The 22,385-nt window shown below is 35.3% G+C and overlaps 1 protein-coding gene across 2 annotated transcripts in view; it reads left to right on the forward strand.

Moving 5' to 3' along the window:
- DNAH7 (dynein axonemal heavy chain 7) overlaps positions 1-22,385 on the forward strand; it is an 83,989-nt gene that overhangs the window by 25,971 nt on the left and 35,633 nt on the right. For both annotated transcript variants that reach the window (XM_015867666.2, XM_015867665.2), the window contains exons 22-39: positions 645-857; positions 2,131-2,240; positions 2,592-2,760; positions 4,070-4,172; positions 4,306-4,433; positions 5,621-5,833; positions 6,320-6,418; positions 6,956-7,204; positions 7,978-8,127; positions 9,615-9,797; positions 10,783-10,959; positions 11,241-11,372; positions 11,879-12,103; positions 13,105-13,302; positions 16,069-16,224; positions 17,332-17,500; positions 19,349-19,475; positions 20,478-20,697. In XM_015867666.2, coding sequence (XP_015723152.1) covers positions 645-857; positions 2,131-2,240; positions 2,592-2,760; positions 4,070-4,172; positions 4,306-4,433; positions 5,621-5,833; positions 6,320-6,418; positions 6,956-7,204; positions 7,978-8,127; positions 9,615-9,797; positions 10,783-10,959; positions 11,241-11,372; positions 11,879-12,103; positions 13,105-13,302; positions 16,069-16,224; positions 17,332-17,500; positions 19,349-19,475; positions 20,478-20,697 — 3,021 coding nt within the window. The remainder of the gene's footprint in view (positions 1-644; positions 858-2,130; positions 2,241-2,591; positions 2,761-4,069; positions 4,173-4,305; positions 4,434-5,620; positions 5,834-6,319; positions 6,419-6,955; positions 7,205-7,977; positions 8,128-9,614; positions 9,798-10,782; positions 10,960-11,240; positions 11,373-11,878; positions 12,104-13,104; positions 13,303-16,068; positions 16,225-17,331; positions 17,501-19,348; positions 19,476-20,477; positions 20,698-22,385) is intronic.

Consider the following 22,385-nt stretch of genomic DNA (forward strand, 5'->3'; position numbering starts at 1 on the left):
AATGCATGATTGATACAGTGCATGTTATCTATTAGCTAGGCAGTGAGAAGAAAGGTGCAAAAGGCATTTAATTAAGTTTCTGGGTATGTTTTGCCAAAACTTTCTTCTGTTTTATCAGTAAATTCTGCAGTATTTGTGTTCTGGGGTTTTTGCTGTTCATATATAGCTGAGCTATATCACAAACACAAACTTAAATCTACTCTATTTATCACAACCCATGCGCATGAAAATGATTAACTGAACATAGACTGTAACTGGATAGTTCCTAACTACTGTAAAAATTTAACGTGTTTTTCTGGCATTGTAATGTTCCTTAAGCATAGAAAATGTATTGTATGCACATAAGCCTGTCTCTCATTTTCATTTTCTTAATGTGAAATTTACTAAAAGCTAAGGAGTAATTCCTGTTTTCCAGGAAGAAAAACATTATGCTGTTTTGTTTCCTGATACTTGTCATTGATGTCTCCATGTGTTTTTCCATAACATTAAAAAAACAGAATCAAACAGATAAAAACCCAGTTGAACCATGTCTGAGAATGACAGTTTACTATCACAGTAGGAAGAAGGAATATTTTGATATAGAGAAATACGAGTAATATAAGGAAAAAAACCTGCAGTTACCTAACTTGTAAAAATTTTCCCAGGCCCTAGAGGATTTTCTGGAACAGAATAATAAACAGATAGAGGACATTGTCACCTTGGTGCGAGGAAAGCTGTCTAAGCAGAATCGTGTGACGCTTGGAGCACTTGTTGTGCTTGATGTTCATGCGAGGGATGTTCTTGCATCCATAGTAAGCAAGAAAGTCAAAGATGAGAATGACTTTGAATGGCTTAGTCAGCTTAGATACTACTGGGAGGTAAGTGAGACCTCTCAATCCTATTAGAAAGTAATAAATAAGGGAATAGTTAACTGTAATGTGATAATTTATGCTGATAAGTAAATAGCTTTAACTGATAATTTTGCTGATTGCTAAATGTCCAGTAGCCAAATACGAATAGTTTTTAATTAAAATAACTTTCTCATCAGTGCTGTAACTTGGAACGCTGGCTGAATCTGCAGGAGAGATTTCTGTTGTTTACTCAAACACTATTTAGTTTTGTTATTGATGGTATTTATTATTGTTATTTCTGAAGAGTAAAAAATGTTTTAGGGATGACAACTAAAGATTTTAATCTTAAGTCAATGCTATTTTATTTTTGTTTTACTTGGAAAAATAACAATACTTATCCTGTGTGAAGGTAGTAAACAATATATTTGCAATTATTAGGCCAAATTTCCCCTATTACAGATGACATTGCACCTAAAATGAATATATAGAGTATTGCCATATTAGAGTCATCAGGTTGACTATAAATTCAGCTGTTGGTCATTGGAGCTCCTGGAGCAAGTCTGATGAAGGGCTGCTAAAGTATTTGTGGGACTGGAGCATCTATGATAAGAGGAATGGCTGACGGAATTGGGCTTGTTTAGCTCAGAGAAGGCTCAGGGAGATCTGATCGATGTATATAATTATCTGAAGTGAGAATGACAGGAGGATGAGGCCAGGTTGTCTTCAGTGGTGTTCTCAGTAATAGAATGAGAGGAAACGAGCAGAAATTGGAACATGGGAAGTTCTGACTGAACACAAGGAAAATGCTCTTTATTGTGAGCATGACCAAGCTGTAGAACAGGTTGCCCAGAAAGACTCCTACTCTGGAGATATTTAAAAGCCATCTGGATACAAGCCTAATAAATGTGCTCTAGGGGACTGAGAAGAGAGGTTGGCTTGGAATGATAGACTAAAGGTCCCTTCCAGCATCAGCCTTCCTGCAGTTCTGAGATACAATTACTTCCGTTCTGGTTTTAGAAAGACATTTGTCTTTCTAAGTAGCTCACCAAGTCTGTTTTACTCAGCAATGTGGTTAGGACTTTTTTCTAGGTAGAAGTTAATGGAAAAATGTTTTTGTATTCATACTGTACTATCTATTAAATGGTGATTTTATTTTTTATTGTTTAATCTAATCACAGACTGTCTCAGAGTGATGTACCAGTTGTTTTAAAAGTGTTGTGCTCATTTAACAGTTTGAGGGTGTTGTTTTTTCTCTTACTGTAATCATTTCATTTTTAATGTCATTGTCTTGTTTTCTTAGGAAGGACATCTTCAAACAAGAATGATCAATGCTGGACTGAGATATGGATACGAATATCTTGGCAATACGCCTAGGCTGGTTATTACTCCACTTACAGACAGATGCTACAGGTAAAAGTGCTTGTTACTAAATGTTCTGTGCCTGCAAGGATCGATGTAGTTGAGATAGCTTAATCCTAAAGTGGGTGACTCCAGGGTTATGTTTTTGATGTCTTAATAGGCATAATTAGATCTGTTTTAATTGATTAGAATTTGTCCTGTATGAATATTTTTATTTAAATTTCTAATAAATTTTATCTTACGTGACACTGTGGTTAGTGACAAATGACAGGAGGAATGGTTTGTAAGCTAAACATAAAACATGTTTTCAAGAGTTTCTGGTAGAAGTTGAAGCAGCTAGAAAGATAGCGTAAAATTGGTACCATGTTTTTTTTTCTCTTTTTCCTACTACTTTATTTTCAGAACTCTGTTTGGTGCACTAAATCTCCATCTTGGAGGTGCCCCTGAAGGTCCTGCAGGAACTGGAAAAACGGAAACAACAAAAGATTTAGCAAAGGCTGTAGCTAAGCAGTGTGTGGTTTTCAATTGTTCAGATGGATTGGATTACATCGCCTTAGGAAAATTCTTTAAGGTTTGGAAAAGTCTTGAGGATCATTGAAACTATATGAAAACCTTTTATTCACTTTGGTCATTGAAATTTAACTTCTTCTACTTCTAGGTCACTATATAATGCATATAGGTCTGTGTGTATGGGTCTGTCTTCTTTTAAGAATTCACCATTTGAAATATCAAATTGTTATTTCTGTGCACTAAAAATGAAACATGCCATAAAGATTTTATTTATTCAATACAGTTAACATAGATGCCATTTAAATGAGTATATCTTTAGTAGCTGATTGCAAATTTAGGGGGCTTGGGGTTAAATTTAAACTCTAAGTAAACTAGCGAGAACCATCAGATTAAGCAAATCAAATGTATTTCTACTGACATTGGTCTGTATTATGAAAATATTTTCAGAATGGTATCTGTGCCATTCCAAACAGTGTCCTATTCCTAATTGGAATGGATCAGAAATAGAGCAATTATGTATTTTGTTGTGGCAATATTATTCCCATTCATGCTGAGTGGTAGAACCATGTGGCACGGCTTCAAAATTCAACATGAGAGAAATTCAACCAAATAAGCAAAACAATTTCTTCTTCTTTTTTTTTCTTTCTTGTAAATCGATTAATGCAAAATTCTGTGTCTTAAATAGGAATTTTAGAAGAACTGTTACCGAATCACAAGATTGTGTCTAAACACTGCATGTACAGCAGCATTTAGGGAACATATAGCAAAAAAACCCTATAAATTAATGAGAACTGTAGGAAATGAGAATTGATTGTAGGTTATAGTTTGGGTAACATATTGTGCTGTAATACATTGTTAAAAGACAGTCATTTTTGTTCATAATGTAAACAAAATGGTTAATTTTAGCCCTGCATAATTCCTTATGTTGCCTGTTGTCATTGCTCTGTCAGGCATAGACCTGAAAGAAAAGAATGAGTAGTTTTTTCCGGAGGCCTTTTTATAGGTGAAATCTTCTCCCCTGTCCGGTTCCAAAATGCTGACATTAAAGGTAAAACATGCAAAATGTATGTATTTTATAGCACTTTGAATATGACAGAAGAAAAAGGATTTTAGTTTACAAAGTACAAGTTTTTTTGTCTCTCTTATTTCCCCATGCAAACTTTTTTTTCCTTTTTAAACTTCTGTAATTCTTTTGGGTGATTTCTGCTATCTGGAGCGAGACTGATTAGACCTTAGTGCCCCAAATAATGGTTAAAAGTTCTGTCTTATCCCATTACATCTTTATGTTGGTACTGGATTGTTTTGGTCAGCATTGGTATGTTCAAAATAAATGTGCACCAATCAGTTGATCTGATATCTGCCTCTTCTAGGGTTTGTTATCTTGTGGAGCGTGGGCTTGCTTTGATGAATTCAACAGGATTGATTTGGAAGTGCTTTCTGTGGTTGCTCAGCAGATTTTTACTATCCAAAGAGGTAAATGGTTATTTTAACTGTAACTTTGCTTTACACATGACAAAGAACAAAGTTTTTTTTTTTTTTTTTTAAATAAAGGTCTAGCAATGAGAATAGTTCATGTATTTATTTATTTATTTATTTTCCTCTACAGGCATTAATTCAGGATCTGATATACTAGTATTCGAAGGAACTGAATTGAAGCTTAACCCTACATGTGCTGTGTTCATTACCATGAATCCTGGTTATGCTGGGCGTTCAGAGCTTCCAGACAATCTCAAGGTGTTGTAACACTTGGCATTTTAATCTTTTTAATAGTTAACACAAAGCGAAAATAAAATAGCTTATTGTAAAATAAATAAATTAATTAATATCAGTTACCTTCAGGTCTCCCAAATTGTTTTTTATATTACACTACTGCAAAAAATAATCTCTGCAAAAAAGGTATTAAAGAAAACTAGATTTGACAATGGAAATAAGCTATATTTAAATATGTTGGGAAATTGTGGAGTGATTTAAGGTTTATCAGTCAGGATTAAAAAAAAACTCAACTGATTTAAAAAACAAACAACAGAAGCTTTGATGTTTCCTTACTATGTGCCTGAAAGTTCAGAAAATAAAAGGAATGCCTAATAGTTTATAAAAAGTTAGTAAAATCTTAATGTTAATTAAAAAAAGAAGATCTTTGACTTATTTACTTCAGACAAAGACTCAAGGTAACATCCGGTGGGATTTGCAGTGTTTTTAATGTTAGAGATTTCTGTCTTCTGTAAGTTCATTATTGAGTGACTGTTAGAAAAGTACTACATCCTTTCTTAGTCCTTAAAAGCAATAGTTATGCGTGCACGGCAAGAAAAGAAATCTGAGCACAGATATTGGTAAATTGTTAATGTACAGCGCTGTGTGAATGTTTCTCAGATGTGGTTGGGAAGTTTACTCATTAGCACATACTGTGAATAGGAGGTTCAAAAACATTAGTTCTATAAATGAAAAAGGATGATTTGGAAAACTTGTTGAAAATTACAAAAAGCCACTAAGCTTTTATGTTTGGAAATGTTCTTGTACTTGTTTGGTTAAAATATGGTAAAATCAAAGCGCTGTCTATAGCTGAACAGTGTTAGTAGAAGAGTCTAAAAGCAGCGTCTTAATTATGGAACTTGGACTTCACTCCCCTATTCCTTCTAAAGCTTGTGGCATTTTGTGTCTTGTAATTTTGTTGTTGTTAATCTTGAGTGAAGAAGAGCTATAACCATGAATATGTCATAACTGTAAAGTATTGCCGATTAGTTATGGAAAACTGTTAAACATACTACAATGTAGTCATGATAGTGGTTGTTAATTTTAATTGGCTCCTGCTTTATTAAGGAAATAATGGAAACATGGTATTTTAAGTAATTGCAGAAAAGGTTGTGTATGACAGCACTTAAGTTTTTTACTGATGTGTTTTTTTTCCCTTATGTATTTAATAGGCACTCTTTAGAACGGTAGCTATGATGGTTCCTGATTATGCCATGATTGCAGAGATTGTTCTGTATTCTTGTGGTTTTGTTTCTGCACGACCTCTGTCTGTAAAAATTGTAGCTACATACCGTCTGTGTTCTGAGCAGTTGTCGTCTCAGCACCATTATGATTATGGAATGAGAGCTGTGAAGTCAGTACTTACTGCTGCTGGGAACCTGAAGGTAAATTATTTCTTAAGCTTTTTTTTTGTTGTTGTTATCCAGCAAAGTGTAGGTCTTTCATGATAAAAGTTTCACAATTATGTATAATGGCAAGTACAGGCTCAGTGGTGCATGTTAAAATGAAAAGGGTGTGTTGTAGTGTTCTAGCCAAGAGAATTCAAAGTCTTCATAATCTGATCACTAACTATCTCTGTGTGGCAAGCCCATTAAGCGTGTTGACAGAATTCTAGTTCAGTGCAGATACAGTGAATTGTATTTGGTGTGCTCACCACTGCTTTGTGTTATTTTCATTACGCCCTTAGATTCTTTTGCCATAATATGTTACCACCTTCCAATAGCTCACTGTCCGGTCTGCCAAATGTGACTCAAAACTTGCCAAATATAATGACACAGATGCACAACAGGAACTGATCTGAAAAATAGGTGTTTAACGTTGGCTTTCTGAAACTATAAAAATAACGAAATGCTATTTAACATCTTTTTTAGCTGAAATATCCCTCGGAAGATGAAGAAATTTTGCTACTTAGATCCATTACAGATGTTAACCTGCCTAAATTCTTGTCTCACGATTTACCACTTTTTGAGGTAAAAAAACCAAAAACAACAAAACACGTATTTTCAGTAATATTAAAAATATATATATGTTAAAAATGACAATATTATATAACAGAATTCTCAGTGTAATACTCAGAATACTTCAATCTAGCCCCTAATTATTTTTAAACAGTCTTAACTGTTCCTTTATAGCAAATACGTTGACTGTGTGGGCCTACTGTTTATTTTTCTTTTAACTAGTTTTTGGTTATTGAGAGAGAAAGGAAAAAGCTTTTTCCATTTTCTAAAAGCAAATTTGGTAAAGTAGTTTGATAGAAGATGTTCAATTAGGTAATTAATCCTTTACTGCATACACACATAAACATGAAAAAGGATTGTGAAATAGATTTCAATAATAAATTAAGAACTTTTGGCTCAGACAAGGTAATGTGACATTCATTATTATTTCATTTTAATCCAAATAGATATTAGTTTGCCTAAATTATAGAGGACAAAGGATTGATGACATGAGTGTCAAACCAGATGACAGTAGGAATAAGTGTACTTTTCCATTAATTGTTTGAATAGGGTATTACCTCTGATTTGTTTCCTGGTGTGAAACTACCAAAACCAGACTACAATGACCTGTTGGAAGCCATTAAAACCAACTGTGCTGCTATGAATTTGCAAATGACTGACGCATTTACTATGAAGATCCTGCAGATATTTGAGATGATGATAGTGCGTCATGGCTTTATGATAGTTGGAGAGCCTTTTGGTGGAAAAACTTGTGCGTATCGAGTTCTGGCAAGAGCGCTGGGGGACATATGTGAGAAGGTATCTAAACACATTTTAAAAATATTTCTTGTCAAACCTATTTTCAAGCAAATCTTATAAAAATATTTTGGTATTTGTACAAAATACAGAATTGACCTTAGGGATCTCTAGGGAAGCATAAGGGAAAACTGAAAAGAATTTGATGGAGAAGCTGTGTTTCAAACTTACATAAAATTCATTCCTATAGCGGTTTTTACCCTCCTAATCTATGATTTGTGCAATATTACGTGTCCTCTTTAATCGCAAGGAGACAAGAAAAGAATCAGTTAAGTTAATAAAGTTAGGTATCTTTGAGTGGTCTCAGTAAAAACCAAACACAGTAAGCAAAAAAAGAAACAAAAACCATCTTTGCAGTGTTGTTTTGATGTCCATCTCAGAAATTTACCAAAGCAGTCGTACTTAGTCCTTTGATTAATGTGGGGTAAATGAGTCAAAGACAGGGCTTGACCTGTTTTGATCCCTGCAAATGTAAGTATAGGTCTCTGTTATCTTGACTGACTGCCTAATGTCCTGTTCACTAATATTTAAATGAAAATGAATTCCATTTTTATATAATAAGTCACTGCTCAGTATTAAAACTATACTTCCAGCTATACGTGATAAAGTTGGAAGAATTATCTTTATGCACGTGTAAACCATATTTGAAATGTAATATTTATTATCTTTCCTTCTCTAGTCTGATGAAAGTTTTATGAAGATTTATATATATGTTCAATTCAAAGTAAAACGTATGATTTAACAAATGTTTCATGTTAACACTTGTGTGCCTATAGGGGTTGATGGAAGAAAACAAAGTTCAGATCACAGTTTTAAATCCCAAATCCATAACAATGGGTCAGCTATATGGACAGTTTGATCCGGTTTCACATGAATGGTCGGATGGCATCCTCGCAGTGAGTTTCAGAGCATTTGCTTCTTCCCAAGTAAGTGCTAACAGGATTGAAATACTCTTGGAAATGACCTTTCAGTACATGCATTCAGGAGTTCAGTTCGATGCTGCATTCACAACAATTGTAGGATTCGTAAGCTTTATTATTTGAATACAGAGACTACAGATCATCTTAGTTCTGCTTTGCTCCATGTATGTGACTTATCGATGCTGGTAAATTAAGGTTTGTGTTTCAGAAGCCCGTATGTAAAAACAGATTTTGTTGTTGTACTTTGCATCTGTTAGAGATAAATGAATATTTAATCTTTATACTACGTTGTACTTCCTTATTTTTGTCTGGTTTGGAATCAGATCTCCAATATTTATGTCTATGGCAATCTTGACGTTAGTTTTGATGTTAAGTTTGGATTAATTGCTTCTTGAATGTGGATTATGTCTGAACTTCCATTAAAGTTCATTGAAACATTATGACTAAGCATAATAAAAGGAGGTTGAGAGAGATGGGGCCATGCAATCTGGAGAAGGCTTCAAGAAGACCTGAGGGAGGCCTTCCAGGATCTGAAGGGGGGTTTCAAGTAAGAAGGGGACAGACTCTTCAGCAGACACTGTTGAGACAGTATATGGGGAAATAGTCTCAAGCTAAGAGAGAAGATTTAGACTCAGTGTAAGGAAGAATATTTTTTACAGTCAGCCTGGTGAGGCACTGGAAGAGGTTGCGCAGAGAGGTGATGGATGCCCCATCCTTGGAGATACTCAAGCTCTGAGCACCCTGACGTAGTAGTGTACGTGTCCCTGTTTGTTGCAGGGGAGTTGGAGTAATGACACTGAAGGATCCCTTCCATTTCAAATGGTTCTGTGATTTTACTTATCTGCCTGACAATTACTTGAGTTTTTGACAATGATTGTAACATCTAACACTTAGGTGCTATAAACTTCAGTGAGCTAATAGTGTTTTGAAGTTAACCGATGTGAAGTTAGTGGTCTCTAATAGCGTTTACAGAACTGCAGAAGTGATTTGTATTGCTTTGTATCATAGTATTTGAAATACTGTGAGTTCCTCTGACTATTTAATTATTTGCTACAATACCATATTCCCTATGTTAGGCCTATTGAATTCCACAGTGAATGTAGAGTATGTATAACTGATGGTTTGTATTTGTTGCATTAATAGTTTCATTCTGTCCTAAGCATTTGATTGTGTTGTATTTAACTGAAGAAAGATACTGCTTTGCAAATATAACTGAAAGTGTCTGGTAAAAAATATTAACCCTCTGTACATATCTACAGTATTTGTTTCGAAGTAACACCCAAATTGTGAATACAGATTGCAAGTATGATTTTGGAAACTGTTTATGAAACAGCTCTGTGCTTAGAATGTTTTTAAATTTTCTTTTTAGTAGAAAAAGAATTTAGTACTAAAGTGTTTCTTTTACAGTGAGCATAATAAATAAATAAATATACATGGAGTTTATTCGCTATTAATACTATTCTTTTTTTTTTCCCTTGTTTTCTTTTAACCAGACTCCAGATAGGAAATGGCTAATTTTTGATGGACCAGTGGATGCGGTATGGATTGAGAATATGAATACTGTACTTGATGATAATAAAAAGTTGTGCCTTATGAGTGGAGAGATCATCACAATGTCACAGCAAATGAGTCTTATTTTTGAACCAATGGATTTAGAAGTTGCTTCTCCTGCTACTGTAAGTACCTGTACTGATTACAGTTATCTTTCATTATGAAGGGTAAAGTGATGATTTTTTTTTTTTCTCTTTTAATTAAACACACCTTACTGAGAAAAAATAATTGTTTATTTGATGATTGTTTAATGTTAAAGACGTTGCATCTTGGTTTTATTCTTTGAATTTTCCATAATCTGACAATATGATGTGAGACATGATGTGTGCTCTTCTAAGGACCGTATAACTATTTGGAGCCTGATCCTTTCAAATGCTTGACAAGAATAAGCAATAAATGTGCAGAACTTGAATCTGACAGATTCTGATAGAATCAGTGGTCGCTGCACTTATGGTTGATGTCAATCTCTGTTATGCCTGTTTTTTTTTCTGATGGCATTTTGTGGAATGCAAAATTTTCCTCCTGAATATGAGAATAAGTTCAGGTAATAATATGAAGAGAACAAAGTGTGTAGTCATGCTGGGAAGTAGAGTTTTTACTTTGAAGTGATAGAAAATTTAATTTAAAATTAGGTGCTGCGCAACCAAGTGGTCAGTTTACCTCCTTTTTGACCTTAGCATTGGAAACTAATTCTGTTGAAAATCTCACTAAGATTATGTTTTCTGTTTGCTTAAGGTCGAAGATTGGTTTGGTCTTGACCATACATCTCATGGCTGACAGAACCTCACTGTACATTTCATACCATCCTAGAATCACAGACTTAAAGAATCAAAAATTTGGTAAAGACCTCTTAGGTCATCCAGTCCAACTTGTCCACCTATCTCTGGCATTTCCCACTAAACCACATCCCTCAGTACAACGTCTGTGTGTTTCTTGAATGCCTCCAGAGATGGTGTCTCCACCACCTCCCTGGTTGTTATCTTCCCATTATATTCTAATAATCCTGGAAGTTGTATATTGTAATGTTTAATGTTGTATTGTAATGTTTATTTTCAGTTAGAAAAAAACCTTTTCACACAATATAACGTACACCCGTTCATTTATTTTTAGGTTTCTCGGTGTGGTATGATCTACATGGAGCCACACACGTTAGGCTGGAGACCATTAATGATGTCTTGGCTAAATAAAATGCCTTCTGGAATCAGCTCTGCTCATAAAGAATTTATAATTGGCCTGTTTGATGCAATGGCCCCTCTCTGTCTTGAGTTTATTAGGAAACACACAAAGGTAAGGTAAAGAGCTTTTCTGAAAAACCAAGAGCATATGAATTAATCTTACTTCCAAGAAATAAATCATTTTAGTAGGAAAGTATCTATTTTTATTTTTCATAACTGCTGTTACAATCAAGGCTTGTGAGCAAGATGTTCACAGGATTAACCTGCATTTCAGTCTTAAGCACAGAAAAGTGAAAAAACAACAAACAAAATAAAACCAAAAAAACCCTAAACTGTCTAATTGCAATGAGTAAAACATACCTGTAATCAAGAATACTTCTTTTTGCTTTTTAGGAACTATCTCCTACTTCTGATACAAACTTAATTCAGTCGCTAATGAATCTGATGGACTGCATGATGGATGAATTTGCAGATGAAGCCAAAGTTAAAGCTATGAGTGATGATGACATTTTTTCTTGGCTTGAGGTAGGCAATGTGTTCAGTGTAAAGAACCAGCACCTTTAATTTGGGATTTAGTGGGATGGATTTCACAGGCAATAATACCTATACTCAGTCATTGTAATAGGCATTTTGTAAAGTCCAATTAGCAAAATACCATTATCTGAATAATAAGTGTGTAATAATGGGGTTAACAATCACATTGCTTTACAGGGTAGTCCTCTGAGTAATGGAAATATTATCTCCCTTGTTTTGACATAAAAGACAGTTTATGATTGAATTTTCTCAAAATGAGGGCTTTGCACTGAGTGGGTTGGGGATTTTGCTGCATGGCAAAGGAGGTCAGATGCTGACAGTCAACATGAATGGCGTTTTTTTTTACTGAAGGCATGGTCCTGAGCTTTATACACAAAATAAAATTGGTCAAGCATTATTCTATTGTGATCTCTGGCAAAATAAATAAACAAGATTGTCTTAGTGAATAAGATAATTGTAATTTACAGTTACTGAATTTGTTTCTTCTCCAACTGTAGGGCATTTTTTTATTTTCACTGATATGGTCTGTAGGAGGGAGTTGTAAGGAGGCTGATCGTCTGAAATTTGACAAACTTGTTCGAGAAATGCTTAAAGGACCAATCAGTGAGGAGACCAGAGAGCAGTATAAGTTGTTGAGCAGTACTGATCAACGTGCTTCAAAGACATTCAAGGTCCCATTTCCAACAGAAGGAACCATTTATGATTATCGGTTTGTCAAACAGGTGAGGTTACACCGTCAAGTAATTTTTAATGAATATTGGAAGGTTTGCATTGTTACTGTTTTTTTTTTTGTTGTTTTTTTTTTTTTCTTAGTATGCTTCTGTCACAGAATAGGCGGGATGTTCTTCCTTATGTGCCAGTGTAAGGTCTAATGTTTTGTGTGTGACTTAGAGACACCTGTCTTTTCAGCTACCATAGTAATTAACTGTTGTAGGGAAGGAGTTGGTAGAAAATCTTCTGTGCCTTCTCATCTGTCCCTTTTCCCTGAAATTAAGATGTGAATCTATGGTATGTCTCTCCCAGATGAGAAGTGCACGAACTTTATCGAGTATGATCCTGAAACTCCAAAATGAAATAAATGATCCCATTTTCAGTTTGTCAGTCTTGCAAATTCCTGTTGCTGTACAATGAGAATTACAATGAGAAATGTCCATATTTCAGCTTGTGCGCAATACCTGCATATTGCTGAGGAAAGCAAGATTTCAATCAGTATTAAAAGCTTTATGTCTTCTGATAATAATCTATAGAAACATGTTTTTTCTTACTGAAGGAGAGAGCAATCTTTAGGAATTTCACGTGACTTTTATCTCAAGATGGATATTTTGGGGGGTAGGATAGAATGTAAATGTTAGAATGTTATCATAGAACGCATGTTTTTTGTGCTATTTGCAATTATTTTATCTCTTTACATTATTATTTTTAAAATTGTCTTTCAGTAATTAATAAATTAATTAATTTAGTAATTTCATACTTGAGCCACTGGCAGTGTTTCTGTTTAAGTGCTCTGAATTGACAGCACTGCACTGTATCCTAGTTGAATAAAAATATTTGTACGACGTGTATGTCTGTATTTATAGTTCTGAAACCTGTGAAGTTATTAATATTACTTGTAAGAAATTATAGCTCTATTCATTAATTTGTAGAACTTTGATGCTTCTATTTTCGTTGGTTTTATTCTTCTCCTTCATCTTTTATTATTTGACTTTTATATAAATTAAAACAGGGAGAAGGAATTTGGGAACCTTGGGTGGAAACGCTCAAATCAGCTCCTCCTATACCTGAGGATGTGACATTTAATGAAATAATAGTGCCAACTCTGGATACAGTTCGATATATGTCTTTGATGGAGTTGCTGACATTGCATCAAAAGCCTTCTTTGTTTGTGGGGCCAACAGGAACTGGAAAAAGTACCTACATCACTGTAAGTACTTTTAAAACCAATGTTAGAGATTATTGAAAGCGGTTAGATGAGAAGCAAATTGATGATATTGTACATGAAAAGAGAATGAGACGTGAATTGTTTAGATAATGAAATTCAATTACAGGCAAACAGAAAAGCAGTTATGTAGGTGTGTTATTCTTTTCTTATTTTATCTTTATTTTACATCACTCTTACAGACTAGATTCTTAAGGAGCCCTCAAATATTCACTGAAAAAGCCCCTAAAAACATGTAAACGAGACTCTTCAGTTTGAGTCCTGTATTGATTTACCTTATGTTGTGATTGTATGCTACACATAGTTGGCATGGTCCACAGAGACACTGATGTACCAAAGATTAATCACTAATTCATCCAGTCAAAGCAACAAAAAAGAAATATTTATGTTTTAGAGTTAGAAGAAGCAAAAATGTTCACCTCTGCTATTGTGGAAAAGTTTAGGAGGTAATAATCTCTGTTCACATTCCACTAAGGCAATTCTGTGGGTTGGTAAACAAGACATTTGTCACTGAAAGAAATTTGGAGGCAAAAAAGGAGAAGTAGTGTTAATAAAGAATTCTTTGTAGAAACAAACGGTAGTGGGAAGGGAAATCAGCTTGTCAAACTTATCCCAGGGAGTTTTCTTGAAAAAATCAGTTGGCTGTATCTGTTCATTGCAATAAAAATTGTCTGCACGTTAAAAAGTAACAATTAAGAAAATATATCAAAATAATTGAGTTCTTTTTATAAAATGCCAAATGCTCTTTATATGCTTGTCCGTGAAAGGAAATGAAAAAGAAATACAAATAATGCTGACAATCAGATTAGACTGACTGAAGTTTTTGGTGGTATGCAATTCCTGCTCTTTCCAAAACAAAATGTTTTTTGCAAAATGTTAATACTTGTTCTAGTTCTGGGATGTTTAAGATAAAAAATGAAGGAAAGAAAAAGGATAGTTCCTTCCCTCCACCCCCCCCCCCCCCAAAAAAAAGTTTTTAACAACAGTTACGTGTGACATAGTTAAGAATTCTATTGTATAACATAAAGAAGTTTAGGTAACATAATCTTTAGGTTGATCAGACGGATACTGTGGGGTTAAATCCTATCAGTCTTTCTGGCAGGCTATTAAAGCATAATAAATAATGGAACTGTAGCAATATAATGGTCCTGCTCTTGAGGAAATTTCCATATCAGCATTTTTTCATTGCGTTTTTTTCATATAGTAAATTATACTTTATTTTTGAGGAGGAAAAAAATGTTTAACTCAGTGTAGATGTAACAAAGTCATTACTATATTTTTAACTGAGATTCTCGAAATAATTCTTGAGAGAAGCTCTTCTTGCATCGTGTATTTTTGTAGTGAGTTTTGCTTTTCTGGATTCATGCCATCAGCACAAAACCTGTGTACAATCCTTTTGTGGAGAGCAAGTCTTAAAAGTTACATAAGCAGATAAATAAGTTAAGTTTCATGTTTTTGCAGCTGTTGTTTTCTCTTCCTTTTGTATCATTAAATTAACTATAGTAAATTAAGTTACCGAGTAAGTATTACATAACCTGCTTCAGTTTCTAAGTTACTATTCTTAAGTAAATAAATAGAAGATTGTGTGGAACAAGATCTGCTTGCAGAAAATGTTCCAGAAATACAAACAATCACAAACAATAAATTGTATTTATTGTATTATTATTGACAATAAATCACACACACACACAAAAAAAACCCAACAATGACAAACATTTATTTATAATGAGGAATATGGTCAATTTTTACTGCCGAGTTCATTTTGGGAGCAGTAGTTAAGAATGTGATATTTCTTGGGAGTTCAGTATTGATAAAAAGAAATACAGTCATTGAGTTACATTGCTCTCCAGTTTTTGTATGTCGTCACATTTATGCTTTCGGGCAGAAATTCATTGTTTTCATTCAAAAGTAGAAATTAAAATTTCTTTCTGTTAAAAAGATTGAGAGGTCCAAAAACTCCAACATATCTTAATAAGAGATTAAGACAGTCACTAGAGACATTAATTAATATACAATAAGGTTCTGTAGCAATGTCTGAAAGGGTGACTTCCAACCCTGGATGGAAGGGTACCATGCCGTTACACCTCTTACCTATGCCTGGGTAAGAAATGAGTGCCATTCAAGTCTTCTAAAAAGGGTGACTTTGATCCATATTTCCTCTGGAGGTTGTATTTAAACTAATTACAAAATGAGATTTTGGAGGGTAGTTAGCATTAAAAAATAAGATGAATGTTGGGAATGAAATTTTATTTTTTTTTTCTTTTCTTTTTTTTTTTTTTCTTTTTTTTTTATGCCTTTTGAAGGAAAAATTGGTGGGTACTCTTCAAAACTAAGCATAACTATTTTGATGGTGCACCTGCTTCAGCATTTTTTTATTTGGGTTAGTACAGGCTTTATAAATCAGCTCCTAATAACACGATGAAGTGATTTGCTTGTGCAGAATATTGACATACTGAATTTATTTAATATATTGGGTATGTTTTGATTGTAGATTTTTTTTTAGAATCCGTGAAGATATCTATAATGTGAAGTAGAAATTTTTCTCTGAAAATTGAGTTTACTATTAGTTTTTTTCTAATGAAATATGATTAAAGTGTTATCTTGGAGATAAATTACTACTCTCTCATTGGACATGAATGGTGCAAATGTTGTTTGCTTAATTGCTTGCAATTTTTTGCTTAATTGCTATTTGCTAGATTGCTTTTAAATTTGTTTACGTATGTATTTTAACTTTCTCTTCAATTCTTCCAGAATTTCCTTTTAAATAATTTGAATAAAGATGTCTATAAGCCGCTGCTCATTAACTTTTCAGCGCAAACTACGGCAGCTCAGACTCAGAATATTATAATGTCAAAGCTGGATAAAAGGAGAAAAGGAATTTTTGGGCCTCCTCTTGGGAAAAAAATGGTAATAGATGTATTTTTGTATGCAAGTGTTTAAATGCAAATCAATATATGAATGTGCTACTTTTGTAGTTGGTATCAGGAAAGGTCGATAAACCCTTAGTTCTAATTTTTCTCATTTACATGTGCAAGTTTCTGATCTTATTTCTCACTTTCACTAGTACTATGCATCTCAATTTAATCAATGGAAAAAAAAAAGATACGATACAGATATATGATAAGAACAACATTGAATGATACAGCGTATCATAGATACGCTGATAGAACAGCGTATGATACTTCCCCCTCCAGATCTGTGACACTGTGCTTTAGATAAGAGTTTTGTATGGGTAAGGTAATGCTGAAAGCACGTAACTCTTGGGTGTTGTGGTTCCTGTGTTTTATATAGATCTAATAGTGGAAGTACCAAGGGTTTGTCAGCGGTTGCAGATCTGGATTTTTTAATGTTATACGGACAATAAGAAGCTTGTTCACCCTTGTTGCTAAATTGTGAGGGCATCTGTGAAGAGATAGTCTGACAGAACTGTGGAGTAAATAAAAATAGATATAGAAACCCAGATAGGTTTCCATTCAAAGCCATCTCAGTTTGTTGCTCAGACTGCTATTCAAAGTAAGAAAAAGGCCCCTGAGTTAACCTGATATCCTTCAGAGCAAATTTCTTCTCCATTTCAATTAGAAAAAGAGAAAGAAGAGGTATGAAAGTCATAAATATGTTTCTAGATCTTGCTTTATTTGAATTAGGTTGCCTGCGTGAAGGTGTTTCCAGTGGCATATGCTCTATGAAATTGTCACAGCTTTTCTTGACTCTTGAATTTTTACAGGAAAAAGGCATGTAAGGTTTGCAGTAGGATTAAGTAGCAAATACTATTTTGCACTCTTTTATTAGATGCTCTCAGATTCTAGAAAAGAAATACAGATTCTCTGTCCTCTATAAGTACATTTTGAAATGTCTTTAGAATTGGCATGGCTTCTTTTGTAGCTGTTTGTTTTTATATAACTTGGCAGCAAATCCAGTCAGAACTTGGTCATGATTCTCATAAGATTGTACTTGTGTACTATTCTGATTCAACAAAACCAGAAAATATCCAATTCTTTTGTTTTGCTTTTTGAGGTTGTATTTGTAGATGATGTTAACATGCCAGCCCGAGAGGTCTACGGTGCTCAACCTCCTGTTGAATTACTACGACAGTGGTTAGATCACTGGAATTGGTATGACCTTAAAGACTGCTCAATGATTAAACTTATAGATATTCAGATCATCTGTGCAATGGGACCACCAGGTAAGAGATGTATACTGTACTTTTTTTTTTTTTTTTTTTTTTTTTCCCTGTTTCCTTGGTTTTCAAATGCTAAATGCTTATTGCTTTAGTTCTGGCCTTTGTGGCTATGGACAGGACTCAGGGAATGCTTTCCTTGTAGGAAACATGAACAGCAGTCAAATTAAAGTTGTTGAGGAGCAGCAAAGTGACTACACAAACCTAACAGGAAGAATATTGCTCTGCAGCAAGACAAGAATGTATCTGAACAGTGTTTATGAAAATCTTTCAGGCTAATGAAGCCTTGTCTGAAACTTGTTAAAAAAACAAAACAGAACACTAAGTGGAGGTCTGCAGCAGATAAACCTTACTTTACTTGGCAAAAAATTGAAGTAATCATATGATGTCAGGAGATCATCATAGCTTGTGTACATGCACAATGTATATATATATAGTGCATGCACAAGACTATATATATAGTGTGTGCTCCAACATTAATGCCTCCTGTTTATTTCTATTGAAAATACAACAGTTGCAACAAGCACAATAGCACTGCTGTAGGAAATAATCATGTACAAAACACTGCTGTTCAATGCGGTCACCAACGATATGTGTGCATTTTTGTCAGCAGTGAGCAAGAGCCTGGATGCTCTGCTCATGAAAAAAATCTGCATCAGCAGGGGTGGCAGCCTGTCACTGCTGCTGAAATGCACAGTCCACCACTTCTCTGTGCTCTCATCCACTGTTTGGTTACCACAAATGTTCTGTAAGCATCAAGGAATGTCACTGGGTGCAATTTTTTTTCTGCATGGGGGAGTTCAGTGACATACCATCACTTCATATGCTCTTGCACATCAGATGCCACTGTCAGACTGCCCCTCTGCTGCCAAATGTCACATGGCAACAACGTGTAATGGAATATTGGTTGGCAGATTCAGCTTCTGCTGCCATAGCACCAATATCTGCCTTTGCTGTTGTGGGTTAACATAATTAAATGGGAGACACTACATCCAGAAAAGTCCCTTAGTTGCAGCGTGCTCTGCCAACTCCCCTCACCCTCTTAAGGTTTTTACATCATTTCATATGGTATGTATTATCCTCTTCCCAGTTTAGGTCAGCTGTCTTGGTTCTACCCCCTCCCAGCTTCTTGTGTGCCCACAGCCCCCCTCAGTAGTAGAACAGTATGACAAGCTGAGAAACTGAAATGTCCTTGGCTCTGTGCAGCACTGTTCAGCAACAACTAAAATGCTGATTTGTTATCAACCTTTGTTTTTTTGTTTCTTTTTTCCTCCTGAAGCAAAAACAATAGCATTATACTAGACACTATGAGGAAAAAATCAACTCCTGGCTGAAACCAGGACTGCGGTTTCAAAGCACTTTATCTAAACAATCAGTCTGTGGAGCTGGACAGAGGGAAACTGAAAGAAAAGCCCAACTGAATTGTATATCTTACTTTTTTAAAAAAAATTACAGTTTGGCCAAATCTGGAGGGTACTTTATGCATCAAACCTCCCTTTGTTCCTATCTCAGGCTTTCTTACATGGTGATGTTTTCAAAATCGAGAATATACACGTAAAGTTTATGGTAAAAACTTTCTTCTGCAACAGAAGCATGGTTAAAATAACTTCAAGTCTATGTGTCTATAACTTGACCCTTACAGTCTGTATTTTGCATGATATTTATTATGAGAGAACATCATGAATATTTTTACTGTCTTGTTGCTTTCAGTGAGTTTATGATACGGTGCAATATTTTTCGTTGTGGCACTGCTAGTTGAATGGAAGATAAATATTGAAAAAATATTGCTAGTTTTTTTTATTGTTTTACTGCTTTTTTCCATTATTTACAATAGTAATGCTTTCTGATACTTAGGAGGTGGTCGAAACCCAGTAACACCACGATTCTTGCGACACTTCAATACAGTTACCATTAATGAGTTTGACAATGAATCCATGTACACGATATATTCTAGAATCTTAGACTGGCATCTGACTATATGGTAAGAGACCTTTTTGTATGAAGAAAAATCAAAATAATTTTATTATGTTAGTGGGAAATTCAAAAGATATGTCTGTAGGAGCTTCCTGTTGTAAAGAAGTGAACATCTTTTATATCCTGTGCTTTTTGTGGTATTCATCGGTCCAGCTGAACTAACGATCATGCTAAAATAGTGAAGAAGTTACTGTTCTGAAATTTCCAGTGAAGTTCCAGATTAGCTGAGGCTAATGAAGTCAGTTCAGATATTTATGTAGTACAGCATTCTTTGATGTATGAACATAATTTGATTAGTAATTGTTCAAAGAACAGAACTGGAAACTGTTCTTAAATTTCACATGGTTTGAGAAGTTCTATTCTTTCTTTGGCATTTCACTGATGCATAATTTTAAATTGTACTAGTAGATTTTTATGTTATTTTTATTGATTCAACTTCCAGTATTCTGTCCATTCTGAGTCTCAGAAAATTGTAATATTCTGTTCCTAGACTAGCTTTATGCTTGTCAGCTTCTCTGAACCTTTGAGGAGGAGACAGAAGGAAGACAGCGAGGGCTATTGGACTGACTGTTCTCTTGCTTTTGTTACTTTTGAAAATATAAGGGCTTGTGTCTGACGTAGGAAATTTTTCCAGTCTGTTCTGTGGTTGCTAGACATGGCTTCAAACTAAAAGAGGGGACGTTTAGACTAGATATAACGAATAAGGTTTTTACAGTGAGGGTGGTGAGGCACTGGAAGAGGTTGCCGAGAGAGGTGATAGATGCCCCATCCTTGGAGACTATCAAGGTCTGTCTTAACCGGGCTCTGAGCACTATGACGTAGTAGTGTATGTGTCCCTGATCGTTGCAGGGAAGTTGGACTACATGACCTCTAAGTGTCCCTTGTAGCTCAAATTGTGATTCTGTGATTATATAAGTACGGAATTTTAAAACTATCATGGACTCAGGAGTAAATCAGTGTGTGTGTATAATGTATAGTTTATTAATTATCACCTTTTGTAATTTATCAGTTATAGCTTTCCACCGGAATATGTAGAGCTGATTCCGCAAATTATTAATGGAACCATGAATATGTATAAGGAAGCTATGAAGAATCTACTTCCTACCCCAGCCAAATCACACTACTTGTTTAATCTCCGTGATTTTTCACGTGTTATTCAAGGTGTTTGCCTGTCAAGGCCTGAAACAACAGAATCTACGGGAGCGATAAAACGTCTCTGGGTTCATGAGGTAACTTGTGTAATGCTAAGAAATCAATATACTTAAGATGCAGATTTGACTATTAATGTTTTTGTGATATCATTTCCTGTTGCCTAGCAGCTTTAAACTGTTATCACGTTCATGAGACAAGGTTCTTTTATGTTCTGTGTGAGCAGACTTACTCAAATATGGCCATTTGGAGACAGGTGCCGAGTGGCATCCCCCAGGGATTGCTCCTGCAACTGTTGCTCATCAGCATTTATCTACACATCCTCAGCAGGTTTGCAGACAACAGCAATCTGAGTGGTGCAGTTGGTATTACAGAAAGAAGGGATGTCATTCAGAGGTACCTGGACAGGTGTGAGGAGGGGGCTAGTGGGAGTTTAATGAGGTTTAACAAGGCCGAGTGCAGGATGTTGCATTTGGGTTAAGGAAGTCCCAGATACAAGTACAGACTGGGAGAAGAACTTCATGAGGGCAGCCGTGCTAAGAAGAACTTATTGGTACTGGTGGATGAAGCATTGGACATGTACCAGTAGTGCTGTGTGTGTTCTTGTAGCTCAGAAGGCCAACAGAAGGGTGGCTGCAGAGCAGGAGAGGTGATTGTCCTCCTTTACTCTGCCCTTGTGAGGCCCCATCTGGAGTATCGTGTCCAAGTATGGAGTCCTCACCTCAGTATAGTGGTGGAGCTTCTAGAATGGGTCTAGAGGGAGGGCCACAAAAATGATCAGAAATCCTGGAGTACCTCTTCTGTGAAGGCAGTCTGAAGGATCTGAGCTTATTCAGCCTGGATAAGAGAAGGCTGTGGGGAGACCTCATTGCAGCCTTACAGTACTTAGTGGAAGCTTATAAATTGGAGGGAAATCAACTTTTTCATGGGTAGGCAGTGACAGGACAAGGGAGAGTGGTTTAAACAAGAAGAGGGGAGATTTGTACTACGTGTCAGGGGGAATTTTTTTCACCAAGAGTGTGGCGAAGTGCTAGAACACTTTGCCCAGAGAATTTGCGGATACTCTGTCCCTGAGGGTTTTTAAGGCTAGGTTGGGTGGGACCCTGGACAACCTGATCTAGTGCCTGATTTAGCAGTTAGAATCTCTGCCCCCATGTGGCACGAGGGTTGGAACTTTGATGTCCCTTCCAACTCAAACCATTCTATGCAAATAGGAATCGTATCTCTGTAGAAAATATGACTGTTGATCTGCTTTCATGTGGTCATGTGGCCTCTGGTTGCTGTCTCGAATGCTTACGCAGTCTTTTCCATTTTTTCTCTCCTTCCTCCTCACAAAAAAAGACAAATTAGTCGTGAAAAGAACAGCAAGTGGTCCTGGATCTCTGGAAATTTGAGGGATCTAAATTTTGATCCCATTTTATTACTATTACTGTTTTTTTCTTCTGGTCTTCCTTTAGAAGAAATTCCTGTTATCAGCCATAGCAGGATGGACTCTTTAGAGGAGCTCAAGTGCAACATCCCTTCTTTGTTTTTTTTATTTTATTATTTTTCCTCTGGAATTAAAGGAAAGGAAAGTTGTTTATAATTGTTGCTTTTAAAATATTTGGCAGTAATGATGGAAAACGTTTTTAGTATTCAGCCCATCAACCACCCTTTCTAAAAGCAGGATCACATAAAGAAGGACCAATAGCAGATTTTGAAGAAGCTTTCTTAGAAGCTTCTTACAGTTTTCTAAGTACAAATGTGACCCACTGCAGGCAATCCATTC

This window comes from Coturnix japonica, chromosome 7 (assembly GCF_001577835.2).
Source record: "Coturnix japonica isolate 7356 chromosome 7, Coturnix japonica 2.1, whole genome shotgun sequence".
Lineage (NCBI taxonomy): Eukaryota > Metazoa > Chordata > Aves > Galliformes > Phasianidae > Coturnix > Coturnix japonica.